This window comes from Vespa velutina, chromosome 18 (genome assembly GCF_912470025.1).
Source record: "Vespa velutina chromosome 18, iVesVel2.1, whole genome shotgun sequence".
NCBI lineage: Eukaryota > Metazoa > Arthropoda > Insecta > Hymenoptera > Vespidae > Vespa > Vespa velutina.
In genome coordinates, this window is record NC_062205.1 from 4052048 (window position 1) to 4067487 (window position 15440).

Consider the following 15440-nt stretch of genomic DNA (forward strand, 5'->3'; position numbering starts at 1 on the left):
TATTTTTCTTCTAAAAAAGCGTTTTAATACGCTAAAGCCGAGAGAGAGAGAGAGAGAGAGAGAGAGAGAGAGAGAGAGAGAGAGAGAGAGAGAGAGAGAGAGAGAGAGAGAGAGAATGACACGAGCATAACACAGGGAATAGTTACGTCATTTTGTACGAACAAAGATAAAAAAAACTATTTTGTAATAACATATAAATGCATTTTTTCTATTTGTTCGTTCGACAGGAATTAGCTCTCTTCGGTTTCCAACAGGATTTTCAAGATATTCCACAGGCATTTCTAAAGCAGACGCACGGAACTAATAACTTTCATAGACATTCGTATTCGTTGTTCGTACACTTAAAAAAATCTCCCTTGTAACGAGAATTTGCCGTCGAATAGATGCAAAACGTCATTTTAAATGGTAAGCTTTGGTGTTCCGTCGACAACGACTAAGTAGTTGCTCTGCCACCGATCGTACTATAATTAATTTTGTTATGTCTTATATTCGTGCAACTCGCTCTGACCTGTAAGTACTGTGGTCCATGTGGTTGCATGTGATGGCGATGCCTCTCATAATGTTGTTGAGGATGTTGCGGATCGTGCTGGTAGCACTCTTGCGGATATTGCTGCGACGGGACGGGCTTCAGAACGTGATTGGCTCGTTTCTCGGGAACAAATTGCTGACCCGTGCGTTCCATCGTATCGACGGTCAAACGCGGATCCTCTATTAGGGTGTTGGAAGCTTTGGTACTAAAAGTTGGAGAAAATTCGATCGGTTAAACGATACATAACATATAACATATTAGTTATTTCTTAAATCTTTTGTTAAAATATTTAAGAAATAACTAACGTTACATAAATTTTACCTTCGAATATCTACAATGCGGAACGAGTTATAGTAACCTTATAATACCTTTAGTCTTGTCTCCTTCAATTTCTAATTGATGCACGATATATCATTTAATATATTAAAATACGTTAAAACTAGTAAACTTAATCGTAGTTATTTACTTCACCTGATCGAAAACGTACATTCATGAATGAGATATGCAACTTGGAATAGAATATATCGCGCTTAGAGACGCATGTATATCTTTGCCATTCGATACAATTTTCATTAAAATTTCTCGCTCGCACGTTTCCGCATACGTTTGCGTACAACGCAAGGAAATGTAACGTGCTTACCAATGTACTTGCTGCAACGCCGGAGCTGTATTTCTGGCTGTGCAACATCTATCGGATCGTAGGAAACAAACGAATCCCATTATCAGTACCGAGAGCACGGTGAAACCCGCGACGGCTCCGATAACGAGTGGAATCTGAATCATAGGAAATGTTCAAGGTGCAAAGCGTTGTCTACGTTCGCAACTGCGTTCTTTTCTTTTTTACCTTTACGAAAAAGTATTGAAATGGTAGTTGCATTAATCGCAAAGGAAGGATTGGAAATATGTTAAATTTCTTTACCTTTCTTTCGTTCGACGAACGATCGAGGAACGTCTTTGTTCTTCGATGGTTCGCGATTTAATGACAATTTATCGTACGTAATAAATGACTTTTGCCTCGGCAAAAGCCTGAATTAATATGTGTCACGTATTCGAGGATTAACAACGTACCGTGAATAATAATTACCTGGCCTGGTTCGTCGACCCTTAACATTAAAGCTCTGCGGTCGCTTCCACGATCATTCTCTACGATAACATGATATAGTCTTTGATCCTCCTTAACCGTACTGGTAAGTTCCAAAATCGCTACGTAACAGTCTTCGGACGTCAGTGGCTCTAAATCCAGAGCACGATAACGAGATTCTAAAACCTCACCTGTGGATAAAACGTATCGCGCGCATCAATGGGAAATCAAATGTTTGAGAAGAATAAATCTTAGAAACAAAGTTTACCGATCAGTTCTGGCTAAAATAATGTACGATTGTGCGTTGAAAATTTTACCCAGCTCTGGCTCGATCAGGTAGGATATTTTGGATACGGACCGATTTATAACCGAAATAATAAGTGTCAAACTTTAAACGCAAAAAACGATTAAAGTAAATATTATCAAGAAAAGACGATTCTTTAGAAAGTTGAATAATAAACGAAGACTGAAACGAGAAGAAATAGATAATACATGATATACGTTACATTACGTAAAAAAAGAAATTAGGCAAACGAAAGATTGGAATAATTGAAAAGAGGGTAGATAATCGAAGTAGGAAGCTGTCTAACCGGCGTAGAGTCTGATGTCGCCCCATTCCCATGCAACGAGACGAGGCTTTGGATTGGAACAGAGTCTGATCTCTAATCTCGCCGGGCTGCCTTCCGTCGCTGCTACGACGAACTTCTCCGTGATCGCTGGCTTCACCACCTACGAGACGATCGAACGTAAAGTGCTTTTCAAATTTCCGATATTCGAATGTCGAGATAGTAAACCAGGCGGAAGGAGAACGAGTTGCGTTCCTCGACTTGCGTCGACCGAATCGCTCGTTAAACGTATAAATAGATATATGCCGTATAAACGGCATTCCTTGGCGTTTCCAAATTTCCCCAAAGAAAATTTACTCTTGCGTCGACCCTAGTTATTTTTCGTACCGTAATTAGTACGATCGCCACTACTGCCTACGCACGTACGTAATATCGTTGTCTTATTTACTTTCACATTGTTATTCAGAGAGGCAACTCGAAAAATGGAAGAAAAAAAACGGGGAAACGTAAAAATAAAGAGAGAGAGAGAGAGAGAGAGAGAGAGAGAAGAAAAAAGAAAGAAAGAAAAACGAGCGGAATTGGTTTGAATGAAATATAGGTTTATATGTATGACTGGCCCTGTTGAATTTTAGCGTTGCGACGCATCGATTGAATATTAAATGAAGCGGAAATCGAAGCTTTGCCTAGGCAGCGATCCGTATAAAGTTGACTGCATGCGAATGTCCGATTAATTTAGCAATAGAAAGTATAATCTAACTAGCCAGTTTTCTTTTCTCCTTTAATCTATCGTTCGAGTCTCGGGCATATTAATAGGGTATTTTAATGGTTAATTGGGAAAAAGAAAACTGTCGGACATATTTTATGCGAAACCTTTTCCTTCGATGCATGTCACGTACGATCGGTACGTCACACGATATAGTCATTTTCTACCAGACCTTGAGGATACACGCTTCGGTGAAATTAGAATTGATAGTTCCCTCGGTGCAACGGGGCAACATCAACGTGTACTTCTGCTGCGTGCGTATATATCTTACCCTGGGTGCACCAACCACTTGCAAAGACACCGGGTCGCTTTTAACCTCCCTGACGTGTCCATTGATCTTGTTCGAGGCTAGACATATGTACTGGCCTTGTTGCTCGTAAGTCACGTTCGTGAGGATCAATCTTTGACCGGTTCCGCATTCCATTGGCATTCGATTGTCGGGGAAGATCTGGGCCCATCTAAATTCAAAAAATGTACGTGTCATTGATTTAAATCTATCATCGACCTAGAATCGTCTTATTCGATCAAAAACAAAAAAGAAAAGCAGGCGGACATAGTAAGCGAAAGGAGCGATTAATGAGAGAGAGAGAGAGAGAGAGAGAGAGAGAGAGAGCTAATTAACATAAATCATACGTAGTCTCACCTGTATTCAGCCGGTGGCATCGCGTCGGCGTGACACTCGAACGATGCACCGGAATAAAGCAGTGCCGTAGTCAACCATTCCGGGCCGACCGAGCTGATAGTCGGTGGATCTGCGTCGAAAGCGATCGATCCTTTGATATCTTATTCATGAGTGACAAAACAAGCGCCGTTCTCTCGAGCGTACGATGCTCGTTGCCACGGCAAACGGTCTACGCCGTTTGCGTTTGAGAGACCACGAATCGTGCTTTTAAAACATCTCCCCGAATCCAACGGACTCCATTAGTAGTTTCATTTAAACATTAGATAAGGAAAGGACTATTAAGGCGTGGTATATAAATACGCGAAAAATAAAAATTGTAAGGTAATCGCGAAAGAGATACGAAGTAAAAAGATGGTAGAGTAATTCAGTGGAGCTCCTTCTCGTTTATAAAGCACAATAAGCTCTCTCCTTTATGTACCAAAATGGCGAACATTATTTACTTTCGAAGGTTATAGCGCGAACCACTCAAGAGCTTCCTCGTGGAAGATGCCGCCGCCACCGCCGCGTTATCGTAAAGGAAACGAACGTAAGCGACGGTACGAGTGCGGTTGATTAAGTTTCGCCATTAATAACGTCCCGAGTAAGAACGATCGATGCCTAGTAGTTAGTCATTTTTCTTTCTACTTTTATTTATCCAGCTATTTTTGTAGAAAAAGAAGGAAAAGAAGAAAAGAATAACGAGAAAACGTGCTCACAATTTACGGACACTTGTACCCTGACAGGGCTACTTTCACCCTCGGTGTTGGTTGCTTCGCAGATGTACTCGGCCGCATGGTTTCTATAAACTGGCGAGAACAAAAGGGTCTCCCCGATGCTGGCGATATCGGTGACGCTAAGACTCTTCGTACGCCTCCAAATAATCGAAGCCGGTGGATTCGCATCGGCCAGACACCTTATTTCTAATTTATCTCGTCCTTCTTCCAACTGACCGTTTGGCACGCCCACCAATCGCGTTTCCGGTGCGTCTAAGTAAACAACAAGTTCCATTAGTACAACTGTTTTTATATAAGGACACACAAATTTAAGAAGGGAAGAGTATTCTTAACGATCAAATTGATAACAATGCATAAGAAAATTGTTTGATAAAATAAGATGAATCAACGATATCATCCCCTTTTTTAACGCGACCTCTCACAACTGTGACATTCATTAATCGATATACGAGCGAGCTTCTTTCGTTCCCGTTTTAGTGAAGCCCGGTATTTTAATAGAGATACAATGCATCGCGTTCCCAATCGTTCCATTATTCGCGGCGACGATTACAATTTCCGATCGGTCAGGCAAACGCGTTAATGAAACTTGTGACCGACTTCTGGGAAACGTCATCGTCCCAGATATACGCTCTGACGGGTTCGCGAGAGTCTCGGTCAAACCGGAACGGAAATGAAAGATGTCCGTTCCTTGCTTCGTCTAAAGATCCTTATATAGGTGTACGTCCGGGTACTTACTACGGTAAGTATCTATGTCGCCGAGAGGGATACAACTATTATTAATTGATTCTTTAAAAGTTTGCAGAAATTTTCAAAGAGAGATCGAGGAAAAGATAAAAAATAAGAGATATAAAAATCGAATCACGATTTTCATTTGGATGCGCATACCTACCACGCAGCTGTTCATTTCACGTAACAATGATTTCGAAATACGCGCGAATGGACACCCGCTGACCCATTCACAATTTCTGCTGCGTTCTCTCTCCGCTTCTCTTTCTCTCTCTCTCTCTCTCTATTAACCTCCTTCCTCTTTTACCGTAGCCATGGTCCATAAACGTATTCTCGTACATTGACTCTCGTGCGTTCGTTCGAATACGTATATGCGCGCCTGTCGCATTCGCGACAGAATGATTATGATTTATAAGATAAAAAAGTTTTCTCTCATGGCCATTTTTACGGTTAAGATTTCTCTTTCGATTTTCAATACGATATAATTATTTTTCATTACTTTTTAATTATAATATATCGATATTTGATTTTTAACAAATTCAAGAGAGAAATCGTAGATATGTGCATTAGGAAAATATGAAAAGGTGAAGGTAAAATAATCAGAATTGATTTCGTTATTTCCGGCGTAAAGGTTAGTAGGGAAATTTATTTAAACGCGTTGCGTTGTTTCACAACGTTGTTTCGGTAACGAAGTATCGATCGAACGAAAAATCTTTTATTCAATCGTAGCTACCGTGAAAAATCTCGGAAACTAAAACGCTATTACCATACCGACCGATTCAAAGTTTACTCAAGAACGACTACGAAATATGGGCGAGTGAAAGCTTGCTGAAGTTTTTCGTCCCAGATGCGATCTCGAAAACTGCACCCACGGCATATACACATCGAGAGGTTTTAGTGTGATGGTGACCAGCACCGTAAGTATAAGCGATTTCCGAATGTCAAAGACAATTATAACTTAATATCTTTCTTAATCGAACAGGTAAATTCTTAACTGAAATCCACTGGAATGGGATTGTTTTTCGAAGCGATACACAATTTCTTGCATAAGAAAATCCATCGAATAAATTTTCGATACGTCGGAATCGAAGACGTTATTGAAATGAAAGGAATACATGAATAATCGATTCGTTTTCTTTAACTACGACGGAAAACGAAATAAAATTCACCGCGATACTCTCTCACGTTGAATTTCATCACTTAGATTTCATCGATTAATCAAAAGGTATCGAAAGATATTTTATTAAGACACGCAGAGTTTATAATATATTCTATTATATCCTATGCATGATGTAAATGTCAAAGGAAAAGCATAAAATTAAATGAGAAAAGTAAAATAATAAATAAAAGAGGACTTAATCGAGATACATCATATCGCTTTTTCTCTTGGTAGCAATGATTTTGATCGGCAGAGCGAAGATTCGTTTTGCACGAACTAATCGTAGCTCACGGTATTATTGCTTTTCCTCGATAGAAAACCGTCCATTTTCACGGTTCTTCGTTTCGCCCATATATGTATCGTAAGTTCACTACGTATAGTATAGCGGTGTAAAGTCGTTTGAAGCATCGACAAAGAACGACTAGCCAGAAATACGCGCGAATGAACACCCGCTGACCCATTCGAATCAGCTGCATCCCTTTTTTCCCTTCCTTCTCTCTCGCGTTTTTACACTTTTTCTCCCTTTCTCCGTCTCCCTCTAACTCTGACACTCGCTCGGTGAGCACCTGAAATGACGCTGTGGGTGACGAGAGACGCGCGACACATATAGGCGCCCGCGCTCGTGCCCGCGCCCGAGCCCGTGCATACAAATACACCTATACTCGTTGAATTCTCGATCGAAGTACCATCGGCACGGTATATATCTGTGCTTTGAGGCAAACTCTTCAATTTGCTCTAAAAAGTCCCGCTCGGCTAATGCTCGTAATCAATATAAGCGTACGTAGCCTCCTCGCGTACATATAGATGTACTTATATTATTATAGCTCGAGTTATGGCGAGTTAAGTCGAATTTTCTGTTGTTCCGTTGTCTAAACGTTGAGGATTTTTTTTTTTTTTTTTATATCAACGGTCGTCACAAGAAAGGAAGAATTTCAAAGAGTGGAATGGACTGCGATCGAAAAACTGCGAGATCGGCCTAAACGAATCGTCCGGCTTAATCTTTTTTTACGTCCCATGCGAAGTAATTAGAGATCAGCTTAGTTCTTTTTAAAGAAGAAAATGTCGATTCGCTTGACTTGGAGAATTTGGAACGGAGGTCATCTAAAACGAATTAATAGCGGCTCGATTGTTCGACTTCGCATTGGAATCGATTTCTGCGCCGATTAGTCGCGAAAGAAAGAGAACAACGATTTCGATGACGCGGCTAAAATTCGCGCGCGCTTTGATGGGGAGAAAAAAGAGAGAAGATTTTTCTCATTGCGCGTGGCAGCATTTCGAGCTCCATTATACATATGTATTATAATACCAAAGGCCAAGAAAGCATGACGCGCGTTGTCGTGCTGACGATGAGAACGAAGCTACTGCATACGTCACGTACTTCCTCCTTCTTTCCTCTTTTTCCTTCATTATGCATTCTCTATGGCTGCCGTGGTCGTATAGAAAAGGAGGAAAAATTGAAAAGGGAGAGAGAGAAAGATAAAAAACCCCGAGCTTAATCTCGCGCCGCTGACCACGGTGCACATTATTTCTAAGACTTCATCGCATTTAAAATAAACGCGGCCAAGCGCGCGTACGGATTACGAAATCTATACGAAAAATGCATATTCCCTTTGGGCTAGTCCGATTTCGTTGTACGAACGAATTAATTAAAGTACGTCCCTGAGAATCGCATGTTTCGAAGGAATCCTATTTTGTTCTTCGGTCCTACCTAATAATTTCATTCCTAATAATTTCCGTAAAAGGATGCATTTTGTCCTTTCATCGATACCTAATTGTCATTTTATGAGCCCGATCGGAGAGTGCGATAAAGAAAAGAAATAAAGGGGCAAATATTATCGAGTTACGATCGGTTAATCGACGTAAATTCGATCGTGACTATATTTGCATTGACTTGAAATACGCGTATATTATTCTTACGTATCTAAAGATTATACGTAATATTTGAAAAAGAAATCGAAGAAAATCCTAGAGAAAGGAAAGAAAGACGAGTTTAATCCTACCGATCTTTCGTTTTCTTTCGTTTAACAAGATTAACCTCCTTTTCGCTTTATCCATTTACCAACGAACGACGGCATTGTCCCCATATTCGTTCTTCCACGGCACACCCTGTTAACGTGATTTACGATTATACTAAAATTTACATTCATTCCACGGAGACGTAAAGCGCAACAGGGGAACGTTTTATGCTCGAGTGATTCCGAAATCTGACTGCTTTCCACCCTAGCTGACGTTAACGCATTTGGGGCTATTTCGAAGGTTACACATAGATCAACGTTAATGCGAAGAGAATTGCTGGGGTGGGGGGGCAATGCTACCGATTCGGGTGTGCAAACAAGAATAAAGGCAACGATCTTGAGACGTTTATTTTAGATTAATCTACGAAGAGGATAGATATCTTACCTACGACATGGATTCTAGAGAAATAAGGTATACTCACATTTAACGTCGAATCTCACTTCGGTGCTGGAGGACATGGTGGGATTGGCGTAAGCAGGATGAATGGCGACGCATCGGATCGGCGCTCCGTAACGTGACCGCTCCGCCAAAATCTCGCAAACACTGTAGGTCTCCCAAGTACGGGGATTATCTAGTTCCGTCGAGTTTACCTGAGGCCTCAGTGTCCTGATCTCCGTCTCGCCGACGTACCTACGCGCATTTTCCCCGAAAATTTGCATTTCCAATGACGCTCTGTAACAACACTGCGCGAGGGTACGATCCCACGATCGCACCCTCCCTCTCTCTCTCTCTCTCTCTCTCTCTCCTTTCTTTCTCACCCTCACGCTTTATAGACGTGTCACTACTCTCGCTTCTTTCTTTCTCAGTATCTCGCTATGTCGGCTACGAATAACCTCTCTGCGTTTATCCCTTCTTGGAAAGCTCTCTCGACATCCAAAGTGTCTCGAACGGTAACACAACCACAAGGAAGAGAGAAAAAACTTTCGATACGGTTATATATGTACGTTATTCTAAGATAGCTTTTTAATCTTTTAGTGTGCGTCAAAATTTAAATTGAATTTCAATTCTCTCTCTCTCTCTCTCTCTCTCTCTCTCTTCGTGTTAATTATATTAACGCATACACACATCCTGGACATTGCACGTATGCAGCCATGTCAATTAAGCTAATTCCCAGAGTGAGAGGAGCTGGCAAGACAGCTATCTCGTCTAGGAATCTGGTATTGAATTTGTAACAGGAATCGACGATCCTCGATTTAATCAAATACGTTTGGCTTATCTAGAGAAATGTTATTTATCTATATAAAAAAAAAAAAAAAAAAATATATCACGATTGAACATCGCCTTTTTTCTTCCTTTTTTATCTTTGATTCTTTTTATCTCTTATTCGATGAAATATATTGCTCTAAAATCGAGCAACGTAAATTTTTAATAGACCATTTGCGATTGTTCTGAAGCAACGAACGAATAAATATCTTTGCCCGTTCACACAGATGTAGATGTAAGCCTTCTCTCCTATAGAGAGAGAGAGAGAGAGAAAGAGAGAGAGGGAGAACATGTACAAAGACTGGATGCACCTTCGAGCTCCTTAACTTCGGCCAGATACGATGCAGAATGGATCATGATTATTCATGAAGAGCGTGCACTGGCATCGACGAGATTCTCGATGCATTACGTCGCAGAATTTTCTCGAAGGGAAAATTGACAGTTCCAAGCGAGAAGAGAAAGAAAGGGAGAGAGAGAGAGAGAGAGAGAGAGAGAGAGAGAGAGAGAGAGAGAAAAAAGAATTGATGGCAACGGTTTAATCGGACTTCTTTAAAAAAAAAATATATATTATTTCTGTACGCCGTTATTATAATCGGAAATAATTTAACGGGGCTGAGAAAAGTGAAAAAAGCATATCGGCGTTAACGATAATTAAAAACGATATAAGTACATGCGAGTGAAGTCAAAGATGATGTTTAATGAGACAGAAGAAACCAAGGGAAGAGAAACTGATAAAGAATAACAGTTACAGAGAGAGAGAAAAAAGGGACGAGGAAGGGAAGACCGAGAGATCGATTGTAACGAATTAAGTAGTATGAAATCTACGTGCAACAATTACGAACCATTTAATTAGAGGCGGAGGATTCCCATACCGCGCTCTGCAAGTGAGCGTAGCGATCTCACCTGCTCGGGCTGTCACGTTGCTGCCAGGTAAAATAGGATGGTTGTCGTACTCTATCTGCGGTCGCCGAGGGCTGACTGGAACGAGAAAATTAGCGCGGATTAATTCGCCGTACGTGGCTGGATTCCTGTGGATAGTTATATGCGTACGTGAGTGAGTGAGTGAGTGAGTGAGTGCGTGCGTGCGTGCGTGCGTGCGTACGTGCATGCGAATGCACCATATCTGTTCTCTGCGCAGCATGCAGAATATCCGTTCGCCTATCGCTCTCAATCTCTCTTCTCTCTCTCTCTCTCTCTCTCTCTATCTCACTCGTACCTACTGCTCGTTCACGTGGCACGGATATAGTACGTTGCCTTGTTATTATTACGTTATGTTTATCCACTTTGCTCTTGATCGTTCTCGCGTTAGAGAGAGAGAATGCGAACGTTCGTTTCAAGTACGATGCTGTTTTGGATACATTTTTATTGAGAATATCATATTCAGAATATGATTTTCTCAGACAGCTACGTTTCGCTGGCAAATTGTTTCGTAAGAATAAAAAAACATCAACGGAATTATTTGCGAGCTTATAATTACGTTTGTTAAATCGTTAATTCCAATCAACGTCGACCGACCGGACGTAACGAGTTATTGTTTCACCATGCACGTTATAAAATGGATTGTTATTTTTCGGAGAGAAATAATATCGTCGATAAAAGCAATCAATGAAAGTTTACATACTTATAACGATTTGTTTTTCCGAACGACATAAAAATTAGCACGGATTTAATCAGTACTTCGGCAATTAAATGAAAATTTTCAGCGTTTCATTTATTTCGCAAACATTAGTTTAGATCAAGGGGCAGCGTATTTGAAATTTTCTCGGGCATTATTTAGCTGGGATTAAAAAACTCATCTAAATCCGCCATCAATCGAGCTGCATCGGACTCTGATTTATGATCCTAGGAAGTGCGTGCGCTTAGTTGATCGTTTCTCGGTTAAAATCGATCATGCCTTTTCTTTCCTTCGAATTTTATTTTCGTATTATTCTCTAAAGGGAAACTTACCCCTGACGACCAGCCTAGCTTGATCCGATGCTAAAGCGTCTTGCGTCGTGAAATCACTGGCAGTGACTTGGCATTGCCACAAACCGTCGTCGAATTCCAAGGTGGCTGACCTGACCCAAAGCGAGCAGTCTCCCATGTCCGGTGAGCCCACCCACTCGTACTTCTTCAGGTGCATTCCGATTGGCTGGGAACACGTACGAGTATAAAACTTTAAAACGTTACGATCCTTATGACACTCGACGGATCGATTTTTTCATCAATGTCAACATTTCATTTCCCAAGATACCTGTTTATCTTATCTGGAAATATATTCTTTTTCGACAAACAATACCAGTACGATGAGTAAATACAACTCTCATCAATTGCTTTTTCTCGCCAACGATCCATCAATTTCAATGTTTCGATCGAGCCAACGTAACGTAGAAAAAAAAAAAAGAATAACCGAGGGAATAAATGAAAGAGATAGGGGCCGAGGGGAGAGCGCTTCATAAATTCAGCTTTTACTAAAGAGTTACATTCGGAAATCCATGTGGGTTTCCGCACGAAAAACATCGCTAGAGACTATACGCCATTGGTAAAGTCGAGCGAAAACCGCGTCGTACATTGTCGCGTTATTACCGTACGTTTACGTTATCAGGAATAATATATTTCGGAGAGAAGTGGTAACTGGTGCGCCGTCAGCATTTAACAAGGGAAGTATCTTCGTTGTAATCGACGAGAAGTAGCGTTCGTTGATCATTAAGCGTAACCAGAATTCTCTGGGACACACTCTCTCTCTCTCTCTCTCTCTCTCTCTCTCTCTCTCTCTCTCTCTCTCTCTCGTCCCGTTGATAGCAACGCATTTCCCTCAAAATGAATCATTGGTTCTACCCCACCTCTCTCTCTCTCTCTCTCGCCTCTTCCACTAACCCTCTTCTTTCTCGCAGATTAATTCGCTTCGAAGTAGGAAAGTGCGGCCTTAGCAAGTTTCGTAGTCATAATGTGGCCGTAATTCAAGGATCAATTTTGCCGAGTTCCCATATAATCGGACTCGTCGCTTCCTCTCTACCTATATGCTCGACGAGTTATCGAGAGGATATACACATAAGCCGCTTGCGTTTACGTTCTCGTCGTGACCGTGTCACGTCGGATAGAATCTCTCTAAATTCGACAACTTTTTGCGGGTAAAGAACGAGCGAGAGATCGATGAGCGAGTGGTTCTCGATATCGAGATGATGGCTTTAAAATATGTTCGTTCCGTGATGAAACTCCATCAGAGACATTATATATATCGTTTTAAGGACGAAACTTTAATCAAGAAATTTCTATAGATTTTTAAAGGCTCAGTATTTTTTTCCTCTCTGCAATATTTATCCGAGATATAATAAAGATTTTTGTCTAGATTTAGTCGTATGAGTAACTTTTAACGAAGAGAAAAGGATTGGCAGAATGTTGGGAGTAAAAAGCTCGGTTATTGTCGGATTCCATCATGTCGGTACGACGACAACGACGACGTAGAGTTCCCTACGGAGCGTACGGTTTATCACTCGTCGGCAGACACAATAATACAATGGGAAATCCTCGCGATGATTATTTGCGCGCAGATGAAGAAGGGGCACTCTCAGGACGAGAATAATGAGTTGCTTTTCCCCTAGATGCTCGACGGTTCGAACGGGATCACTTACCTGCTAGGTTATATATGTTTACATTAGCATTTTTATACTTGCTATATAAAAGAATATGATACGGCATCATCGACGTCGAGAGCAAAGTGCATCGAGCTCTCTAGCAAAAGTACGAAACGCGAGTTATTCGAGTGTTTGTTCGAACAAATCTTCGCGCAAACCGTAAGCGTAACTTTTCCCCTTCATCGAATTCATCCTAATGTTTCGGACGACGATTATCAATCCGTAAGAGAATTCGCGTAATACGTACGCGTACAACGCTTCGCCGAGAGTTGACAATAGAGAAATCGGCATAGCGTCCATAAGAGGTACGCTCGGTGCATCGCAAATGTTACCATCCCTTTCTCTCTCTCTCTCTCTCTCTCTCTCTCTTTCTCGTTATTTCTCTTTCGCCTAGCTCGACGTAGATGAGGAAGTCGAGAGCAGGGAAGTCACAGTCATTCATTTAAAGGATTAAAATCCGGGCACGCTTTTACGTGAGACGAAGCGAGAGATAAAGAGAGAAATAGAGAGAGGGGAGGAAGGGAAGGAGGGAAGAAGGAAAGGGCAAGTACGATCGTTCACTTACTTAACAGGAAGGGCCCTTATTCTCTTTCTTACTCGTACTCGTCGCTTTTCGTGGCGTTTTCTCTATCCTCTTGCTTCCTTCGACTTCCTCTATTTCTCTCTGTCTCTCTCTCTCTCTCTCTCTCTCTCTCTCTCGCTTGTTCGCTTGCTCACTCGTTCCTCTTCGTTCTCTAGAGAGGCCACGACCAGCAATCAGCGTAATGCACCCGCAGACACACCCCACTGGTTTTCTCACCACTACATGCGCTTTCTCTCCACAATCACATAGCACGCATCCACACACATTGACGAGATGGAGTAAGTTAGAAAGTGAGAGAGAGAGAGAGAGCTATGGTGAACGAGGGAATACGGAAAACGACTGGAGGAGCAAACGTCCAGGATGCATGCTTCTCCCCCTCTCTCTCTTTCTCTCCGGACCTTTAACCCTGATAACGCGAAACCAAGTAATGCAAACGCAGTAGCAATCTCTTCGAGAGCCAACGAAATAGATCGCACGACTTAGATCGATAGTTTGAACTTTGTCTCGCACCCTTTTCCTCTTCCAGCTCTCACCATCTCTCTTTTTCTTCGATCGGAAACCAAATGGAGTACCTTCGGCAAGTTCGCGAACCGCGTCGAGTCGTAAAGTTTTAAATTCCCGACGCTATCTTCTCGCTACATTCGTACTCGTGAAAATCTAGTTCGATAAGATTCGAGGTTGCTCGACTAGAGTAGTAGCGACTCTCAGAGTGAAAATCCTTCAGAGAGTATAATTATTTTAATGGCTTGGTCGATCTCGGAGAAACGGCAAAGTTCAGTGAGCTTAGAGATGATAAAAAATTTGTACCGGAGACGTATAAGCGAAAATGTAGACAAGTAGGAGAATAGCGAAAGGTAACTAATCGGAATGGAGACGGTAAAAGACAGAGGACATAGTTCCTTTTACGAGGAGCCTTCATGGGCGAAAGACGAAGCACGCAAACGTAGCAAAGTGGAAGGAATGCTTTTTCGTAATCCATTGAGAACGATCCCACACACGTCCGTCTTCCTAAAGTTATTCGCTCTGCTCTCCGAGAGAGCTTTTCTGAGAGAGCTTCTTTGAGAGAGAGAGAGAGAGAGAGAGAGAGAGAGAGAGAGAGAGAGCTCCCTCTGTTCTTTCGTAAATTGCTCATGGTGTTCGTTATGCGTTTTCTCATGAAAAAAGAAAAAATCTTGGATCAGTACATTATACGAATAAGATAAAAGATATTCATCAATTTATATGCTAGCGGCGTTTGAAAAAGATGACAAGTTGTGCGAAATTTTTGTCCACGTACCTACGTAGAATCGTTTATTTGGCCGCTTGCCTGAATCTGCAATTTGCAATTTTAAAAAGGAAAAGGTACATAACTTTTGGACAACAGTGACTTAAACGTTTTTTCATCGAAATTGTCTTACGCGCGCGCTCTCTCTCTCTCTCTCTCTCTCTCTCTCTCTCTCTCTTGACCCTATCGCTAAAATCGATTCCGTTCGACTTTATATCGATACGACGTGATGAAATTGCAAGGCCGCTAATGCCAAGAGGAATAAAGGAATAGGACTCGATAAGAGAAATCCCTGTTCTACGGAGACATTCTTGCAAAGCCTCGTCGAAATGTTGAAACTTCTACTTGGCATTCTAGTTTTGAAGATCTCCCCGAGTCCGCCTACAAGATGAAAGCACGTGGACCGAATATAAAGCGTAAAGATTACGCTTCGGATCTCCTCTCGAACTACGACGAAATAAAGGCACGTCGATTCGTGCTCGTCTTATTCGTTAGAGAAACCTTGGATCTCTCGTTAGAGAATATCCACCGTTCTCGGAAA

The 15440-nt window shown here is 41.6% G+C and overlaps 1 protein-coding gene across 7 annotated transcripts in view; it reads right to left on the minus strand.

The window, feature by feature from the left end:
- LOC124955300 (hemicentin-2) overlaps window positions 1-15440 on the minus strand; it is an 86037-nt gene that overhangs the window by 3093 nt on the left and 67504 nt on the right. For 6 of the 7 annotated variants that reach the window (XM_047509531.1, XM_047509527.1, XM_047509528.1 and 3 more), the window contains exons 3-12: window positions 11386-11569; window positions 10281-10416; window positions 8657-8865; window positions 4317-4586; window positions 3583-3691; window positions 3211-3397; window positions 2201-2339; window positions 1614-1801; window positions 1170-1303; window positions 509-734 (exon numbers count right to left, since the gene is read on the minus strand). In XM_047509531.1, coding sequence (XP_047365487.1) covers window positions 509-734; window positions 1170-1303; window positions 1614-1801; window positions 2201-2339; window positions 3211-3397; window positions 3583-3691; window positions 4317-4586; window positions 8657-8865; window positions 10281-10416; window positions 11386-11560 — 1773 coding nt within the window. In that variant the 5' untranslated portion in view covers window positions 11561-11569. Of the gene's footprint in view, window positions 1-508; window positions 735-1169; window positions 1304-1597; window positions 1802-2200; window positions 2340-3210; window positions 3398-3582; window positions 3692-4316; window positions 4587-8656; window positions 8866-10280; window positions 10417-11385; window positions 11570-15440 lie in introns of all 7 variants that reach the window. The other variant, XR_007102830.1, reaches the window with a different exon arrangement.